Source organism: Echeneis naucrates, chromosome 15 (genome assembly GCF_900963305.1).
Source record: "Echeneis naucrates chromosome 15, fEcheNa1.1, whole genome shotgun sequence".
Lineage (NCBI taxonomy): Eukaryota > Metazoa > Chordata > Actinopteri > Carangiformes > Echeneidae > Echeneis > Echeneis naucrates.
The window spans coordinates 10,240,825-10,260,920 of record NC_042525.1 but is presented as its reverse complement, the minus strand read 5'-3'; the positions used below and the strand labels follow the sequence as shown (position 1 = coordinate 10,260,920).

Below are 20,096 nucleotides of genomic sequence, written 5' to 3'. Positions count from 1 at the left end.
CAAGCTCAACTTGTCTTTTTTATGAAGATATAAGTTATCATTTAGAAATAATGTGTAATTTAAATAAACTCCCACTCCAAAAGAGTTCCTTTCAATTTAATGAGCAAGTTTGTAAGAATTGGATGGGGAAAGTACAAATGAGCAGGGATAAAGTGTTTTCACAGTTTTTCTCTGGCAGAAAAAAAGAGAGGGGGGGTTTGAGGGTGGGAGGGGGGCACGTTTCACAATATGCAAAGATGTGTGATTGATAACAGGCTTGCTGTTTTCTTCAAGGGCTGTCAGTCCGTGACACAATATGTGAGTTATTAGGGCAAAGAAGGGCAACCATAAATTTTCACTGTCAGGCGAAAACCCTCTTTATTGTCCGTATGACGAATGGGCTTCTGCACCAGACACCAAAATACTCGGCATTCCCCTTAAATGGGAACACATTCTTGCGACCATAATTCATGATATTTAAATAGAAAGTTTTAATATCCCCATATATTTCATAATACTGACATGTTTATGAATAACTCCCTGCATGCAAATACAACTATTTACATCTGGCAAGGAGATATGTTGGACTTGCATGATAACTTTGATATGCAGGGCCGACTTTTTTGCCACAAGGAAGGACACATTTTAATCTAATGGCTAATTTATAGAAAATCTACAGTTAAACTACCACAGACCCTCAATTTTACATACACTTATACTTAAAAGAAATTGCATTTTTTTATGTCTATTCTTTTTTAATGTAAAAAGAAGCTATTAATTTTATTTTTATGCATTTCCATTCTGTTACTTTGAGGTGCCATTTCAGCCATGCAGGATTTTTCCCCCTTTCTTTTAATAAACACAAATAACCTCCAAATCGCATAAACAGACAGAAAACGGAGGCTGCATAGTAGAATATTATAACCATTCAGATGCATGCATGGAAAAAGGTTTGTTTTTTCGAAATCTCCAAGGAGGAAGGACAGGTTCACAGGAGAGTCCGTGACACGACATTACCTGGAAGCTTTGCCTACTAAGCCCCGATGTAAAACGTCAGAGGTAAAATGATTTTTTTAAGAAAAGAAAAAACAAAACAAAACAAAACAAAAAAAAAAACTTAAAACTGTAACAACATTAAGAAGTAGTCCTTCTGTCTAGAAGAAATATATTTTGCATTAGTCAACCACAGCCACTGATTGCATTCTGTCAAACGTGAAGCACCGCACGGAGCGCGGCGGAGGCTGAAGCCATGCACACACGCTCTCTCTCTTTCTCTCTCTCTCTCTCTCTCCCTCTCTCTCTCTTCCTCTCTCTCTCTCCGGGCGGGCTGCAGGGAGAAAGTGAGTTTTTCCGCGTATGGGAGGTCTCACATGACGTCATATGACACACAGTGAGGAAGAGGAGCGGTGCAGTGAGCAATATAAACTTTCCACATTTCTCTCGGTGCTAACGTCACTTCCAAAAGTGTACAGCTTTGAGCCCCTTTGAAGAAACACATCAGCCCTTCTCACTCATTAGAAACAAGTGAAGAGCGGTGAGGAGCAACACTGTGCTGCTTCAATCAGCTGCTGCTGGGCTACAGAGGCCGCCTGCATGCTCAGAGGGCACAGTAACACTCAGCCCTACTAAAATATAAATGAATGAAAGTGACTATCTTATAGTACTCACCGTATTCATCTGATCGAATGCAAAAAAAGAAAAAAATAAATACATAAATAAATAAATAAAATAAAATGTATCCAAACATTATTATCTAAGGCTGCAGCTGGTTTGGTTGGGGAACACGATCCCCAATGCACCATTTTCCAGCTATGATAGCTGAAGTTTATTATCAAGCAGTCAAACGCATTAGCAGATATGTGTCAAGACTCCAGACAGTTTATGCAGAAATTGTGGCCCACATTGGGGACTGTGCATGTGTGGGTAAAATAAAACAGTGAAAGTCTGTTTACATTCATAGTCCATGTAACGATCTGTATTTAGTCACATGTTTGACTTTAAGTGTGTAAGAGGAAAGTGGTTCAAAACTTTCTCACATTTGTGTCAGAATTATGATTTTATTTGATTCCAAAATCTTCATAAAAACAACACTGTCGCCACCTCTGACCTGCAGGTCAAACTGCCGCTCAGTCACATGCACATTCTTAATATGTAACGATTTCCTTTGCCTCATTGCAGTTTATGTGGCATGATGACCCAGCACCATTCTATCTTTACACGGTTATCTGGAAAGTCAGGAATGTAGAGAGATTCCCTTTGAAATCAGATCATGAGGATTTTTTTTACATCAAGATACAGATATGGGAATTATTAACACTATTTTCATTCACAACAAGACTACACACACGCAAACATCCATGCTCACAATTATCATAATTGTAGAAGATTAGGAACAGTCTTGTGGACAGTACAAACTGTCTCAGTAAATATGCTTTGATCTTTTAAATACGACACAGTTACATTACAGTGTGTGGAAAGCCATCAGCTCGGCCGCGCTATTGTGTAAGCATATCTATTACAAGTCAGCATTGGATTTAGGGTTGGCTTATTGAGGAAAACAGCACACACATTCAATTGATAGTGTCAAAGTCAAAGTCATCTTCAAACTTAACCTGCTGTAGTGCAAAGGTATTGACTTTACATGACTAAAAGGGAAACCTACCTGTTGCCACTGGAGATATGAAATGATCACATGCTGCTGTGGAGGCACCATAGCACGGCTAAACCTACCCTTTCCTTTCTACAAACTTTTTTCCTGCATCAGGGTTTTTTTATATGCAGCCTATGGATCGTAGACAATAAGGATTTTACTGCTATACTTCACATTTAACTACATTGCAGATGACTACACATATTGTTTCATCTCAGACCTCTTGTGCTTTAATAGGCTAGCCTAATAAAACAGGGCCCCAAACAATCACAAACATAATGTCACAACCCTTTGGTATTGTGTTTAATGCTGTTCAGTGCAACCAACACGTGTTAATTATAGTGTAATGTTGTGTGAACCATTGACTCCAGAGACGACCCCACAGTTAGCCTCACTTGAATATCCCATATAAACAGTTGTCACTGCAGTTTTAATAGGGATTATTTTATAAGTATAAAGTATTTCCAGTTTTTAAAAGAAGTATTCACACAAAACCAAAACTATCTTCATGGTTAGTTAAATAAGTAACACAGGCTTAGTGAAAAGTTTTATAATTTGAGTGTGTTGTGGGCTGAGTCCATCCTGTCTCAATGATTGGACATAGCAGTGGGGGTCAATACAGGGCAGCTGCCGTTTACTCAACTAACCTCCACCGCAAAACAGCTGCCTAAATAAAATTAAATACGATATATCCGAGATTCATTATTATTTCTTTGTATAAAAACTGTAGAGGTGTTTCTTATGTCCTCATTCTCTCATCACATGAATCTGCACTTCCTGCAAAATGCAAACTCCTCAAAAATTTCCTGAAAGGTGGACTTGACAGGGCTGCATGCTGTCCCTGCATCGGGACTTTGTTGTTTTCTTTCTACGGATTGTTTTTTTTTTTTTTTTTTTTTTAATTTATGACACACTCGAACCGCGTGCTTCCTTCCGCGCGCAGCAACAGCAGCAGGTCAGCTGATTGGGTCGGCACGCGGAAGTTGTGCAAGTCAATTGCAGCAGCGCCAGCAAATCTCCAAAGTAGCCGGGCTGAGGTTACATTCACAAACATCACCTTTTAATGTTGACAGCGGCGAGATTCTCCACTCTGTGTGTGTGTGTGTGACTTTGGCTGCCGACTCTGCTGGTTTGTGAGAGTGGAGAGTTGTTTTTTTTTTTTTGAGAAGAAACAAAACACACGCACACGTACACACACACACACACACACAGACACACACAGTGAGTGGGCTGTCAACCTCAGGGGAAAAGTTATGGCACTCAACGAGTCGTTGGTCGCTTTCAATGGGACTCAGGTAAGTTTGCTCTGGAGCGTCTTGCTGATGCTTTTCTGATTCTGATAACAAGCAGCGGTTTTTGTTGCCCCGGATCAGCGCGCGTTAACCGGATTTGTTTATCCCGTCGACATCACCGGCGTCATGTGACGCTGCAGCCGAGAAGTGACTTTCAGTTTTGTACTTCCTGCTGCAAAACTTCAAAATAACGGGAGTTAGACCGCGTCATAACGGATCCATGCTGCGGGACAAATGTGCGGGTCGGAAACGTTGTGCATTTAGCCCCTATGTGCACAGATGAATTAGAAAGTGACCATTTCCTCGCTGAAGAAATAGCATCTCTAACTGTTAATAGTCTGCTGCCTTCCACTTTAGGGTCAGCTGAAGCTCTACGGGGCACAATATCTGAGAAAAGTAAATTATATTGATGGTATCTGATACGGTGTCCTAGGCTGATGTCAATGTGCTGTTTAGATGTGAAGGGTGGATTTGTTCCAGCACTTCTCAAATTTTTGTATCTGTGCTATTTGTACAGCTCTCCTACATTGGACACGACTGTCGGGACATCCCAGACTTCCTTGGAGACAAATATGGCCACTTTGCAAGAAGGCTGGATCTGAGCTTCAATCAGCTCAGGTAGGTAACGTAGGTGTGATCACCTGGACGCATTTGCTGCCTGTCTCTCCCTTCTCCTCTTTCTCAGTCTTGTACAGAGACATGCGTATTTTACATCAGGTCCACTTGAATGTGTGACCTTGGTCTCTAGGCGGCCAGGAGTGTCATCAGACCATCAAAAAGCTGAATGACTGTTAACGCCGGGCCGATGGCACATCGGAGCAGGATGAAAAGCCGTGATCGATAAATGTGACATGCTAATTCTGGGGCAAATAGAAGAAAAGATTTCTCTGTCAGGAGATGAAGAAACACCTCGTGGCAGCTGCTTCAGAGGGGGCTGCCATTTCAGCAGCAGGCCTAGTGAAGTTGATCTGGCAAGTAAAAGGAAGGAGATGATGGTTATAAGGTGCTTTTGTCTCTGAACCCTTTTTCATAACTGTCAGACCATGAAGCTGTCTCAGTCGGGGCAATAAAAAAAATTGTTGAAAATTGTCATCTTGAGGCAGTTGTCTGAGCCGATGATGTGGAGTCCTCAATTTACCTGATTTACATTTTGTCATGTTTCAGGAGCCCCCCCCCCCCCTTCCATTTGCACACAGTGTGCAAACTAGCTGTAAAAAATATTCATGGAAAAAAATGAATAAATTAACTGGTGACGAGCCTGTGAGCAAAGCACTGTGAATGTGTGTGAGTATGAAGCAGATATTTGAAAAATAACATAATTCCCAGCAAACGTATGACATACTGACCCATTATTTTCTGCATCCATGTGTGATTATATGTGATTGGCTGTGATTAGCCAGTTGACCCAAATGTCACAATAAGTGTCAATAAGAAACAGGTTGTAAAAGACATTTGGTGTTTGCTGGTATATTTTGCTTGTCTGGTATTGTGGATTTAAGATGTGTCACCACTCTTACCCAGCTTCTATAAGTCTATAACTTCTTGTGCACGAGTTTTCAATTTTATTACAGTTGCACTGCCCTCCAGTGTAACTGTCACGCAGTCAAAGTGTTCACTTAAAGTGCTGCAATTTAAAAATGAATCTTTGAGGACTGGTGCATGTAATGTGTAATCTGAGTGCACACACATTTAATTAATGTCTGAGTAAGATGTCAGCAGCCTGTTGCCATGTTGGTGGTATCAAAAAGCTAAAAGCAAGCTAGGCGCTCATGACAGTGTTTACTTGCTGTAACATATTGAGTCCAAATGTTGAACCTGAGCAAGTTCTTTTGCAAACCTGCACAGTTCACACTGGATGTTTGCAGCGAGATCATAACTACCATCTGCAGGGTACGACAACATTCTTGGACAGCTGTACAGTAGACGTCTTTGTCTTACTTCAGCGGAAGAGGAAGCCTGTTATGTCTGGCAAATATCTTTATGGGATCTGACTGGAACAACCCTTATGTATGTTGGTTTCAGGGAGATCAAGGCTGGCATTATGTCTCTTGCCCTTGAACCTGTCACATTATGGACTTGATGTTTGGAATGAAATATTTATAACGCACATATTACTAATTCATTATTAATTTTCAGTTCAGCTAATCTCAGATGTCAGATATCATTACTAAACTTCAAAGGTTGGTATGGGCAGAGAAGCAGTGCAGGAGTAATGAGGTGATACTCGAACCATTTGGGGCTCATATCAGTGGACTATTGATTGATGGTTTGCTAGTGGGCAGAATGATCTGTTACATCGTGCTTCATCTTTTTCTCTTCTATGGACAGAGTTTTTAAATGGTTTGCATTGAAATGCCATATTCTGGGTTCAACATCAAACGTGTCTAGAGGTAGTTTTACTTTATTGCAAACGTTTTATATGTATGCACATCTCCTGTGGACTTTTAAAGACCCAGCGCACATTTGGAGATACATATACAGATGTTTGCATAATGTGTTGAATTTAATTTTCAGGAGTGAGTCTTCCTGGTAATGTTAACTGCCAGTTTGAACTGTCTGAGCGCTGCATCTCCATTCATAGCTATAAAGTACATATATTACTGGCCTGCTAGTGTGGTTTTGCAAGCTTCTCCACCACATGCACAGAGCCTCCAGACTTAATATATCCAACACCCTCTCTTAAACTCTCTCTCTCCCCTTGTGATTGGTTTCTATAGGTGCTCACATGACAACTCTGGAGGGTCGTGGGTGGGTGGAGCTGTGTAACTCAATAAGCAGCTCATCATGTGATAATATTATATGCTAACTAGGGCATTGCAACCCCTCCAAGATGTTTCGATCCCCATAAGAATGCATCTCATTGACAGACCCCCCACGACTTATAGCTTACTGGTGGAAAAATTTCCCTGCAAAGAGTTGTTGTTGTTGTTGTTGTTGTTTTGCTACTGCACTTGTGGGTAGAATTTGGTGATGAAGTGACAAAAATCAAATGCCATTGCATTTGCAAAAACAAACAAATATATCAATATTTGCCTGCAAAAGTAGTGATTCCTGTGGAATAAAATTTGACAAAATAGCACAAGCTTTCACAGTGGAGCAGGCAGTTGCATGCTTTGCTTATTTTACTTATCTTCAACATGTAAATAAGTAAAGAAAGGAATGCTATTGACATTTCAACCAATATCCAACAGTTATTTTGATGGTCCTTTCAATTTGTACTAAAGTGTTACGAAACATTTCCTTTCCTGGGTTTTCTTCTTACTTGTGCATATTTTAAATCATTCCTGTGCATTGACTGTCAGTGTGAAAACAATGACCTGTAAATCACTTTTTGCAGAGTATGCAAATACAGGCATGGCTTATTATGGGTCAAAAGAAATGTACAGGCACACATTTGCCCTTGCAGTAAAGAAATGAATCATCCCTGCAGCTTTAGTATATTCCCAGGGAAAAAATCTAACAAAAGAGCAATTTTGCAATATAATTGTAACCGACATCCATATGTTTGGTCTTTAAAACAATGTTATGTTTGTATATTACCTCCAGCATTCATAAATATAGAAGTTTAGTTAGGTTCCATTTCACATTACATGTCAAATAGTAGAGACATTGGTGTATTGACACCATGCCCTCATTTCAGGGTGTCAGCTGAAGCAAGCCAGGTGTAAACAGATGCACGTTTGTGCAACTCAGTGGACTGCCTTCAGCATTGTGCACTGCTTCATGCTGCTCAACTGAAATCGAGAGGGAGATGTTGCCAGAGTTTGTTGTCGCTAATGTCAGCTCAATTGACAACAACGATCATCCAGCAGCCTGACAATGAGTCAAAGTGAGAAGCGAGGTACTGGCATCACTTTTAAGACTGTTGAGTCTTGTGCTGTTGTTTTTTTTTTTTTTTTTTGTGGTTTGTTTTTTGGTGTTGTGCATATATTTATATTTGTGTGTATGCTTGTGCTTGCTTGCTTGCTTGCAGTGTTTGTGCATCTGTCTCTGTGAGCATAACCATGAGTGGTTGGGCAGGTAATGGCAGGATGAAATTATGGTAGCGGGTTGTCACACCCACACCTCTCATTGTGTGTGCTGCAGTGTCAGCCTGTCTCATCAATGTGTTGAGATGTGTGGGTCACAGCGAGATTTCTGTCTCAGGATGAGCTTGGAGAGTATTGTGTTGTCCACTTTGTTCCAGGTCAGGTGTGCACACAATGCAGTGAGTGGGCATGTGCTGTGTTCACATGATACTCATCTGTGACTGCGGTGCACTTTGGGTGTCTGCATCTATAACATGCTGCGCTATCACATGAGGCTTTTGTGAGGACATGTGTGATTTGCAGGAAGAATCTCTCACACTATTAGAACAGTGGCACCTTTCTTCTTAGATTTGACATGGCTCTTGATCAACAAATTGCATCTGTGCATTGCCAGCATTTGTAAAACCTCAGACCTGACCTGAAAGTTGATCAATCACGATTTTGCTTTACTTTGCTTTTGGTTGTTTGATGTTCCCCTCCTGTGTGACATTGTAAAGTGCACCTGCAATGGACAAATGACTTATTAGATTTTTTTTAAACAACTATGACATATTTTTTGATATTAATCCTAATCTTTGGTTATTTTGGTTTATTGGTATATTTTACAAATGTGGTAAACAAATCTCTGTTTTTAAATATGAGGCTTAAAATTTACATCAGATCAGATTGCAATAATTAGCATCCTAAGCATGTTTATTTTTTGTTGTGACAACGTCAGAGAGCTGTTCAACCATTGACATATTGATATTGACATATCGAATTGCAATTTGATTAAGTTATACACTGACGTTTATTCAAGATTGTGCACAAGGTGATTCGGTCTTGTTTATTTTTATAAGATGATTTCTACTATCTACTCATTGTATGCTCAATCATATGAGCACCCAAAATGAGAAGGAATTTGATGGTGGGGAGGATTCGTTATCAGACTGGAGTTCAATTTTATGCAATTATACCATGTATGTTGTTGAACAGGGCAGCACGGCAGCATAGTGGTTAGCACAATAAGAAGGTCACGGGATCGTTTCCCGGCCTGGGGTCTTTCTGTGTGAAGTGTGGCTGTTCTCCCTGTTCCTGCGTGTGTTTCTTCCGTTTACTTTGGTTTCCTCCCACTGTCCGAAGACATCATGTTGTCGTTGTCTGTAGGTTTGAGTGTGAGTGTGAGTGTTTGTTGCTCTCTGTCTGTCTCTGTGTGTTGGCCCTGCGATGGACTGGTGACAGGGTGTACCCGCCCAGATTGGCTCTGGCACCCCCTTTGACCTTATGAGAACAACTTCAAGTAACTGGTGCTGCATTCAGTGGATAATCAGTTTAAAGTTAACATGGAAACCAGTTGATCTGGTGCTTGATTCTGTCCTCCATCATTGATATCCTCTTCTTCTGTCCTTTCTCAGACCTGACAAAAAAAAGTGCAGAAACAAAAACAGTGGTTTTAATGACAAGCTTTAAGTAGCTTGGAGTATCAACCTGGTCTTGTCTTTTCACTGTTGGCGTTGAACTGGAGTTGGCTTGCTTTTGCTGTCACATTATCAAGTCAAGTACTCGAATATATTTGATTCTTGAAGACAAACTCAGATTTTAGCAAAGTTGGTGCAAAAGTTTAGCAACAAAGGCAATTAGAAATTCAATCTGACACGAAAGAAGTGTTCATAGTGTACTTGAGTATTGCAGATGAACAACTGCTACCTGTGCATATGTTCATGTACATTGTGTGTGTATCTGTTCTGTGTGTGTATCTGAGGTCCTATGTGTTCACCCAGGCTATGTTGGTGATGGCAGGCGTTTTGCATTTTAATGACAAATCAAGTATGCTAACTCGCGTTTTAAAACGAAAGTGCTCTAAATGTCGCCCGGCTGTCAAAATGAGATGTAAGTAGTCTGATGAAAAGAGAACAAAGAAGACAAAATAGGGAGGCCTGGTACACTGAGAAATGAAATAAAACCTTGTATGGCCTGTCAGCTGTGTCGTCTTATATTCATATCTAAAGAACATTATAGTATTACTCCAGCGCTTATGTCTCACTCATCTGTCTCTCTTAATTCGTCACAGGCACCGCTCTGTCTTTCAAGTCGCTGTATTTCAACACAGGAAGGAGCCAGCTAATTGACAAATGAGTGTCACAGACATCAGGTGCTCCTTTTTTATCCAAGATAGGTAGAGTCAGGTTGTTTGATGAGTAGAGGGGGTAGGGGAGGTAGGGGAGGAAGGGAGGGAAGGGGGGGTGGGGGATACTCCACTATTGGCAGAAGCCCAGTAAGAGGCATTAGACTGGTCCTAGAATGAGAAGTGACAATGGGAAGAGAGCCTGTCATTGTGCTGCCTAAGTGTTCAATCTGCAGACATGCTGGTATGCAGATAAAGTGTCAGTTAGGAGGAGAGGATATGAAACATTGGCAGTATGAAGTCCTCAAATCACTTAACTGGTTGCTTAGTGTGTGTGTATTTGTGTGTGCGCGCATGCATGTGTGTGTGTGTGTGTGTCTGGTAATGGCAGTGGCTTACTTGGCGCTGCTGAGAAAATATATTCCATATCCGATCTATCAGGCTTGTTTAGGCCGATATACTTGGATAACCTGATCTGTCTCATAAATTAAGGAGGATGCTGAGCTCTCTCAGCCCTAAGAGATTTAAACCAGAGGGATGAGAGGGACAAGGTCTGGCAGGAAATAAGTTATTCATATCAAGGATATTGATATTTTATATCATTTTGTGGCTTTTGGAAAAAAAAAACAACCATTTTAATTTTCATAGGGATGTTTTTGTTTAAGTGATGGACTCCTCCTGGGAGCGTTATGGAATGACACAGAGCTCAGGATGTTATGCTTAATGGATGACTTGTCTTGTTCCTCCATCTCTCCAATTTGGCCTTATATTCAGAATTTTCTTTTTATGCGATTGCAGCAAACACTGTTGAGTTGAGTCACCTCTGAGGCCAGTTACAACAGAGCAAACAAAGAGCCTCAGTCAATGAAACCTATCATGAAGTAATAAAGAGTAATGTGTTCTTTTCCTGACATTATGTGGTGGCTCTCATCATTTAGATGAAATTGTATTTTGTGCAGCTTGGGTGGTCCCATTTACAGTTTCTTTGGATAGAACTCCAAAAAAGTTTAATGATAAGACACAAAACCTCTTTCTGCATTCAAGCAGCACGATTTACGTTAAGACAAACATCTTTCAGTTTTAATAAAGGCTAGCCAAAATCTATTAGATTTTTTTTTTTTTTTTTTCAAAATTACTAACTTGTATATGATTGAAAACAAACCACAATTATGGGTCCTTTGTTACGTCTTGAATTTGTACATGGTCCATTGTCTTTGTGGTTTCTGTTTCCAGCAGTGTATCTTCACTTAAGTTTATTGATTATCATAAAAATGTTACTCAAAATGGAAATGTTCTCAGTTGAACTTCATGTTTTATCCTAAATATGGAACTTTAAGGGGAGAGTATTTGTAAAAATCTTGAGTTTGATTTGTTTTTATAGCTCTGACATCATATTTCACTGTGCCTGTGTATTAACTACTATTGAAATCCATTTTGAACACATGTTGTAACATATACTACATGCATATAGTTATCCATATATGCTGTGGATGGACATTTGATCTTCAGCTACTCAAAGTTTGTTTTAAAGTTAAACCACACCCATATAGAAGCATATATTCTGATTCACAGCTGGAAGCCACTCCGTGTGAAATTCTCAAGAACATTGAACAGGCCCACAGATTTGTGCACTTAATTAAAAGGATCAACATTTAGTTTTAACCCTCAGACTGAGGGTGGTCAAGCTCATTTTCCATTTGAACTTTCATCCCAAACACTTGCCTTCCAAAAATGGTAGCATTTTCTTATTCCCTCTGTCAGGCTTACGCAATGAAGTTGGTTACCTAGGTAGATAACTAGGCAACAGTGATGATTGATGTTGTGTGTATGTGTGTATGTGTATGTATGTATATATATATATATATATATATATATATGTATATGTGTATATGTGACTTGAGGCAAGCAAGCAAGCAAAGAGAAAAAGATAAACTTTGTTGAACTACTGTTTGTGTTGACCGATATTTACTTTGCTGATCAAAATCACTGGACTGCCATAAAATCAATCATTATCTGATGATTTCATTGTGAGATAGGATTAATACATATTTGGTGCTTGAGTGCGTATTTGCAGCAGCAGAGAAATGTTGATGGCATTGAATCAAAATAAACTCTAATGCTCATTTTAAGCTTAATGATGGAATGTGCCACCCACTGCAGCAACAGGGTGGCCCACTGATGTGCTTTTAACAGTTTGGATGTCTGTGGCAGAAAGGAAGGAACTGTATCAGGCTTTGGCTGCAGAGGCAATACTTGTTAGTGGGCTTAGTATATGACTGGTTTTAGTTCCTCTGGTTGGTTTTATGACATTTTTTTGACAGTAAGAAAAAAAAAAAAAAAAAGAATATCGCAAGACAGCCGACCAGCAAGTCTATCAGTTGCTTTTCCCAGAGTATAACATAAACAATATAAATCTTTATCTCTGTTAAAACACAACAAAAGTCCACTGAAACGTCTGTTAATCACTGTCAGGGGCTGCTATCAGCTTTCAAGAGCGTCTCTCCTCTTCTTCAATCTGAGGCCATCTTTAGGTTTAGGACTCTGAATGGAATGGAACATCTTTATGTTCCTTTTGTTCACATTATATATACTGGGCAGTGATGCCATTCCTTTTATGACTGCGTCACATTTTTTATTGTATATCCCAAGACGGATGGCGTGCCACTGACATGGAGATTTACAGGCCTTCAGCTTGCAGTGGCAGAGCTTTAGAAGGGCCTGCTGACATCTAGCCAACACTTTGGAGGAGGAGAATAAAAGCTGACATTTTATTGGCTTTAAGAGAGAGGGGGAGAGAAGAGTTGGTGGGGAGCGTGGAGGAAGGACGAGAGGAAAGAAAGGAAAAGAGATTCTGTTTCTGTACTTTATATTTTTCAGTGCTTCCAGCTGTCATGGGGACCTTGCTAAAAAGAGGGGATTTATTAGGTATTATTTAGAAACTTGTCAGTGGTAATGACTACAGCTATGATTTCAATTATCACCCACTAAATATAGCTTAATTCACTGCCTTGCTGGCCATAATGAGCCACCCTGACATCATTTTTCAAAAATTCGATACCATGCTATTTTAATATTTTATGTTGACCACCGATTTAATTTTCCTCCTCGGTGCTTGGCATGTGGCAAGGTCCCACTCCCTAATGCGCAGTTGGACAGTCAGAGCTATTGAGTTCAAAGCTGTCCCAGGGATATATTTTTTCCATTGACAGAAATCCAATTAGTTTTAGTACACAGTCTGGCTGAATAAAAAGGGTCTTAAAATCTACAATATGTTTCCTTAGCGTTTTAGCAGAGTGCAAAGCCAATGATGGATCTTTATGATTTGACCTGATGGGGCCCAAGTGGTCATACTCCCTTTCCTATTTTGGCAAGTGAAAAACAAACTGTCCATATGTCTTACTCATTTTGATAGACATAGCAGAGTCTTTTGATATTGCGTAAACACACACTGTATGCTGCATGCTCTGGCTAAGATCTTGACTCTCGTACATATTTAAACACTTATTAAATACTTTACAACTACTACACAAATTCTGCTGAAACACCATGTAAATATGAGAGAGATGAAAAAGTCTGATGTATAATTCATTAGTGACATGTTTAGTAAGTAGACAATTTGGGGAGAGCTAATGTGTACTCAGGTTTTGACATGAGGGTGTGTATTTTTAAGCGAGCATTAAAAGGGAGATGATTAGGACTGGCACTTGACTGTCAATAACAAGCTTGCTGCTTGAAGATGATGATGGGGGTGAATTTCAATATTGTGTAACTGCTTCCTTGTCTTCAATCCTTTGCCTTTGCTGCCTTGGTTTTGGAGCACATTGAGCAAAGTCATTTTGGATACCCGACAATGATTAGAGGACTTTTCTGTATGAGTGTCATTTGTTTATTGATTTATTTATTCTTTTTTTTTTTTTAGGTGGGAGAGTGCACAAACTCGAGCTTGAAACACGGTCCAAGTCTCTTTTAGACTATAACTCAATCTCTGTTTATGTTCACCCCATCACACTTACCCATCTCCCGGATTGATGATGTAAGCAACTGGAAGGCATGGAACATATTAGGACAGAGCATGGAGAGGGGCAGCCATACTTCTACTTCCCTTGGCTGAGTCCCAAATGGAAAAAAGGCGGGGGGGTTGGAGGGTTGGAGCCTGTTTTGGAAGAAGAACAAAGGAACTTACTTTGGTATGGTCTAGGCAGTTTTGGTCGCTTCATGGCTTTCAATCTCCCACAATCTTTCCTAGAGGGCCCAAGGGTGAAAAGTGAAGACAGATACATGTGTGTATTCATGCCAAGATTTTAGAGGATGATTGCAGTTTTTGCCATGTTTTGAAATTTAGGGGATGAATTTTTAAGAGGGCTGCATGATAAATGTCAGTAGATGGATAAATCCTATAACCATAAAATGCAGTTGGAAGCTGTTATTAGACACAGCAGCTCTTGAAGGCCTTGTGATTGCCAAAAGACTTTGCTGTTAAGTTTTGGTAAGTGTAACATAATAAACTTTTAACCTCTGCAAGTCGAGCCATGTTTAATTTGTTTGCCACTCTTGAGTGGCCATCTTATTTGCTTGCTTGGCAATTTCAAGCCCCTTGCAGCCTTTTATGGGTGAATCTTCTTTTTTTTTTCTTCTCTCCTGTAGAATGCTTAAACCATCTCTGGCCCTGGACAGCTGTGCCACATTCTCAGCACAGCTGTAACCCATTTCCTGTTTCCATTTCGGATAAACTTACTCACATCTTTCACAGCTTTCACTTATAAAAACCACTGACTGTCCTTCCAAGCCGCCATCCTGAGAACTTGATATTGGTTAACAGGAAGATTTGTGGACGATAACGGCCCCTGTGCTCTCTCCTTGCTGTACTCTTGTTCTCCACTTTCCGCCATTATTATAACTTGTTTATAGTCTCTATTTACTTGTCCATTTGCAAAACATCAAGAGTAAGTTTTGAAAACTGTACTGGGGAATGTGCTATGAAATCAAGGGCGAGCTATGGCTTTTTTTTAGGCTACATCTGACATGCATCAGCATGGAAATATGTTTTAATGGTCAGGCAGGCTGCAAGACATCAGTAAGCTGTTGCCTCACTTTTCCACCCAGGGACATATTGAGATAAGAAACAGTGACGGCATGTTTCATGTTCATGCTGCTGACACGTCTGTGTTGGAAAACTACAATGAACTCTTCTATTTTGGGGCCAGCCGTCTGTGTAGTACAGTATTCTTATGCTCTGTTTTCCCTCATAAAACGCTGTCTATCCATTAGGATAAATGCATTGACTCCCATCATAGTGGTTCCACTGTGTGCTGCTGAATGCACCATTAGCTGACAGTATGATTATGTGAACAACGGACCGAACAGTCCTCTGATCTTCTCTGTCTGTCCAGACGTTTGGTGATGTTTAAGAGTTTCTCCCCAGTGGTAATGGTTAGATAGCTTTTGTACTGGGGGCACTGTAGAGTTTCTTTATTTTCTCCCTCTGTCTGGATCTTGGGCCCCTGGGTGCTCCAAAGCTCAGAACATGTCTGTACTCAGATGTTTCAAAACACCAAACAGCAGAGGAAGAGAAGGAGAAGGAGGAGGCAGAGGAGGAGGAGGAAGAGAAGGGATGAAGGAGAGACGAAGGGAAATGGGAGGAGGGTAAGGAATCCTCATAGGGACCAAGTGTACATGTACACGCAGACCAGGCAGAGAGGCCCAACAGGGTCTCTAGACTTGTGATCTGAGGGCCGTTTGTGTGTCAGTCAGATCAAAGTCTTTGGAGGAGAAGGAGAAATCCCTTTACCTTCTTTGACTATGGCAACTCTCACTGGCAGCTAGGTAAAAGGAGGGGGATGATAACAGAAGGCTACAGTGGAACACTTCAAGTTGAAATGCTTTTCATTGTTTTTCGTACACTTCAAGTAAAACACACAATTTTATCCTTATAGCTTTAGGCTTGCTGAATTTGATAGTTTCAAATATGTACATGTGGCAGTTTATTTTATATAAATAAACTGCCACATGTACATTAATTGAAGGTGTTTGGATTCAAAAATATATCAGCTGCACACAAACAAAACCATTGCCCCAGAGTCAGTGCTGCAGTTCCCTGTAGAACTGCCCAGCTGCTTTGTGGTATAAAGGACTTCTGCTATGTTTTGCTTTAATAATATGTATATGAAATCAACAGTCAAATATACATGGACATCGTTTTACACAAATTTGAATCTGGATTTTTTTTTCTTCTCACACATTAGACTCTTGCTGTGATCTCCTCCTGAACAAAGGCATTGAATCTTTAAAGTAAACAGGGACCTTTTGAACCAAGAAAACATAGAAGACATAAATGACATATAATGCAGAATTACGCTGATAATTTAGTTGTATTTTAGATGAAGAAAACTTCTAAATTAGTAGCAGTGCACTATTTTCATTATCAATTTTTTTCTCTGCAGGTGCTAATAGTTACACAAAACTGTCAGTGGGAACGTATAGTTTTCATTAGTTCATTAGTCTTCATAATATCACTTTCTAAGACAGTATAATGTCAAATGCAGTTATATAAAAAAACCCACAGATTCTATGTTGTCACTTAGCTTATCAATCTTCTTTACCTCATTCAGCATGAACAAGAATACAACGGTTGCCGTCTTCTCCAGACATTTATAGCCTTTCCTGGGTATATACTGTATCTTTATGACGTTTCATTGTGATTTCTGACTGGTTTAAACGTGCCAGTGTGTGTCCTGTCTCATCAGCCAAACAATTCACCGTCAATCTTCATTAGCTACTGATGAGCCTATTTGGCAGTATAAGTCATTAAAGCAAGCAAAATGGTTGAATAATGTTAATTAACGTCGTGTTAATCTGTAGCATGAACCTTGACAAGTTTGTAGTGGTGGCTATCTGGGGCTACAGCTAGGCAGGGGCACAACTACGAATCATCAGGAACAAGATGTACATACAGTATGCCAATAGGTGTGTGTGTGTGTGTGTGTGTGTATTCGCAAACAGTTATTCCTTTCAGGAAGCACCAGACAATCCGTCACTCATACTCACCCCATCATGCTGTGCATGTGTAGTGAGTGTATCCTTCCATGGGCCCGGCTGTTTAAATTAATTATTAGTTTTATAGCGAACCCTGAGGCCTTGCACAGGCAGCTAATCCCTGCAGACGGCTAATCCGACCCCGCGTTACACAAAATCGATGCTGGTCTTTGGTGTTGGCATGCCATCAGGGCACGGGGACACATGTCAGACAGGCCTCCTGATTTTTTCATGAGGTGTGTTTTTGAAGTAGTGGAGCCAGTGGAGGATGCTTGAGGTACAGAGAATTGAAAAGAATATCCGGAAGCAAGAAAAAGCTTGTATGACCAAATTTCTCCTGGGGGTCTGGTGATGCAAGAGTGAATGAATGAATGAATGAAAGCTTTATTTTGAGCGTGTGTGTATAAAACAATCGAGAGCCGAAGCAAATTGAAATAATTAAAGCCAACACAAAGCAATATTCACTCCGTGTTTAAAAAAGGAGAAGAAAGAATGGAAAGATTTAACCAGTATGCTTAAATCCTATCCCTACCCCTTCAATTACAGCATTTTCCCTGCCAGATATAACAATCCCCATAAACATACATATTTACATATGTACAAATTACAAACAATATTAAAAAATAAAAACAAACTGTGATGACACCTGGTAATTGGTAAAGTCTATCTTCCTTCCTGTACTTTGCGAAACCATGTTTTTGTACCGCTTCGGGTCATGCTTATTGTGTGGCTTTTAAGCTTTACTCTAGCTGAAAATGCATGAGATCTTAAAGCAAATATTTGCTGTTATAGAATAGATTTTTTTTTTTTGCCACAGGACACTGCATCTTGCTCCATTTTGCAACTTTCCATTGATAATTATCCTAGGGATGTTGGCTAACTAGGGAGTGTATATTAGAACCATCAATGACCTTCTGGCAACCTCTGTGCTGATGGATGTGTGTGGTGTCGTGCAGTCATCAAAGATTTGAAGGGGATTTTGGTTTGCAGTGACTGAATACAGATCAAGTACTCTGAGTTATGTCATGCTCGTTCTTTTTCCTTGTGTGGTGGCGGAGGATGAGTGCCAGTCGAGTCTTACTGTAAACATCTGGCCTTGCTGTTGCCTGGTAATTTGATGAAAAGGAAAGGATTGGCGTAGTCATTATGAAAATGCCAATTTGTGTCTTTTTAGTAATAAATCTTTTTCTTTTTTTAATGACCTCAGATCAGAACATCCTATTTTGTCTTGGTAATCATACAGATAGTCTGTGTTTTGAGATCAGTTTAAAATCTTGTCAGATTTGATACACTGTCAAAATTGAAACCACCATCCATTTTCTTTGTCAGGGTTTAATGCCATTCAGGGAAAATATGAATATTTCTCATTCCTCAGTCTCATTTCATATACTCAACTGCCTGTCAGTAATTGGATGAGAGAGTGAGAGAGAAGGAAAGATATTCTGACCCAGTCCCCTACTTTTTTTGCACCTCTCATTCTGCCTATTAGTTTTGGATTGCCAGCTCTCTCACTCTCTCTCTCTTTCACCCTCACCGAGACTGGCAGCTGAAGATAATAGCTTTCATAATGTGTGCAGTTTCATTCCCAGCTCCCCTGTGTTTCTCTTTATGAGAGAACAAAAAATGTCAAGCCCAGTCAGTCTATTCATTTCCTCTATTGGGAGATTAATGAGAGGAACAGTGCTGTCTCAAGCCTTTTCTGACAGGCTTCAAAGTCCTCGCACAAGAGGACTCGTGTCACGTTTGTCTGCGGAGTTCACACAAGCTGGCATTCATTTGCATTTACACTGTGGTGGCTGATTAAGGAGGTGAGCACATGATCAAAACTATATGCCACAATTATCCCCACTTTTCTTGCTTGTTTTTTTTTTTTTTTTTTAAACTTACAAGCTGATCAGGTGTGATAAGAGCTCCTTCGGGTTGTTGTGGTGCTTAATTCATACAATAAATTGATTGTAGGTGTTTACAACCCCTAAACAACAAATGTTTTGCATGAGTTTGACTTCTTGAAGTGAACCTTTTGTGTGCTGACTGTGGCTCTGGTTGGAGGTTGGGAGGGTGGGAGGTGGGGGTTGCCACTAATGAGGAAATTAAATTCAAAGATCTTGTGTCTAGTCATGAGACTGGTGGCTTCAGATGTTTGTTCCTTTTTTCTTGTTGCGAATACAAAGAGTCATTCAATGTCAGGAGTCATTCTGCCTCCTGTGTATCACTCATACTCATACTTTCAGTCCATCCCACGTTTTTCTGTATTGCTTATCGTTTAAATATTTTATTTTTCACATTTCATATTTTAACTCTGGCTCTTACCTGATAGAGACCAGATGTTACTTCTTGTGCACACACATCTATCCTACACAATGATTAACATAAAGGCTGCATGGTTGTCTTCTTGGGGTGGGGTGGGGGTGCATGTTATATATGTCCTGGAAAAAGATTTGAAATAGAGTGAGGATGAACAATGCAAACCTCAGCAGGACCTCTCAATATACAGTACTTTGTATATACTGAAAACCCATAACTATAAATTTAACTGCATATGAAATCCCAAAAGCTGATTTTCTGCTACTCCAGCCCCATGCAGTCCATGAAATACTAATAAAGACATTTGTTACATGATGAACGGTGCCAACTCCTCATCATATGACGGACAAAGCAAACAGATATACAAACAATTATAACAGCTGTCATAGCCTTTGCTTGAAGAGCTCCTTAGCTGTAAGTTTGAATCAGCTCATTTATGATCCACATCCATCATCCCATGTCTTAAGCACCATCCTCCAAGATGTGCTCAAGGCCACATCCTAGTTTAATCTGTACAGAGATATCGAAATTTAATTTAAATAGCAGAAAACATATTAACTGGTTGTCTCTGTTCAACGGCTGCAATTAACAAAGGCCAGAGACTTTGAAAGCTAACTGTAAACTGGTTGCTCAAGTGGATGTAATTATACTCATTGTCACTCATCGTGCTAATTTTAAAGTGTAGGTTTATGGAGACTTAAGTATTG

The 20,096-nt window shown here is 40.0% G+C and overlaps 1 protein-coding gene across 2 annotated transcripts in view; it reads left to right on the top strand.

Moving 5' to 3' along the window:
* The first annotated feature begins 3,626 nt into the window (after positions 1-3,626).
* LOC115055514 (leucine-rich melanocyte differentiation-associated protein-like) overlaps positions 3,627-20,096 on the top strand; it is a 186,498-nt gene continuing 170,028 nt past the window's right edge. For both annotated transcript variants that reach the window (XM_029521383.1, XM_029521382.1), the window contains exons 1-2: positions 3,627-3,924; positions 4,439-4,539. In XM_029521383.1, the coding sequence (XP_029377243.1) occupies positions 3,883-3,924; positions 4,439-4,539 (143 nt within the window). In that variant the 5' untranslated portion in view covers positions 3,627-3,882. The remainder of the gene's footprint in view (positions 3,925-4,438; positions 4,540-20,096) is intronic.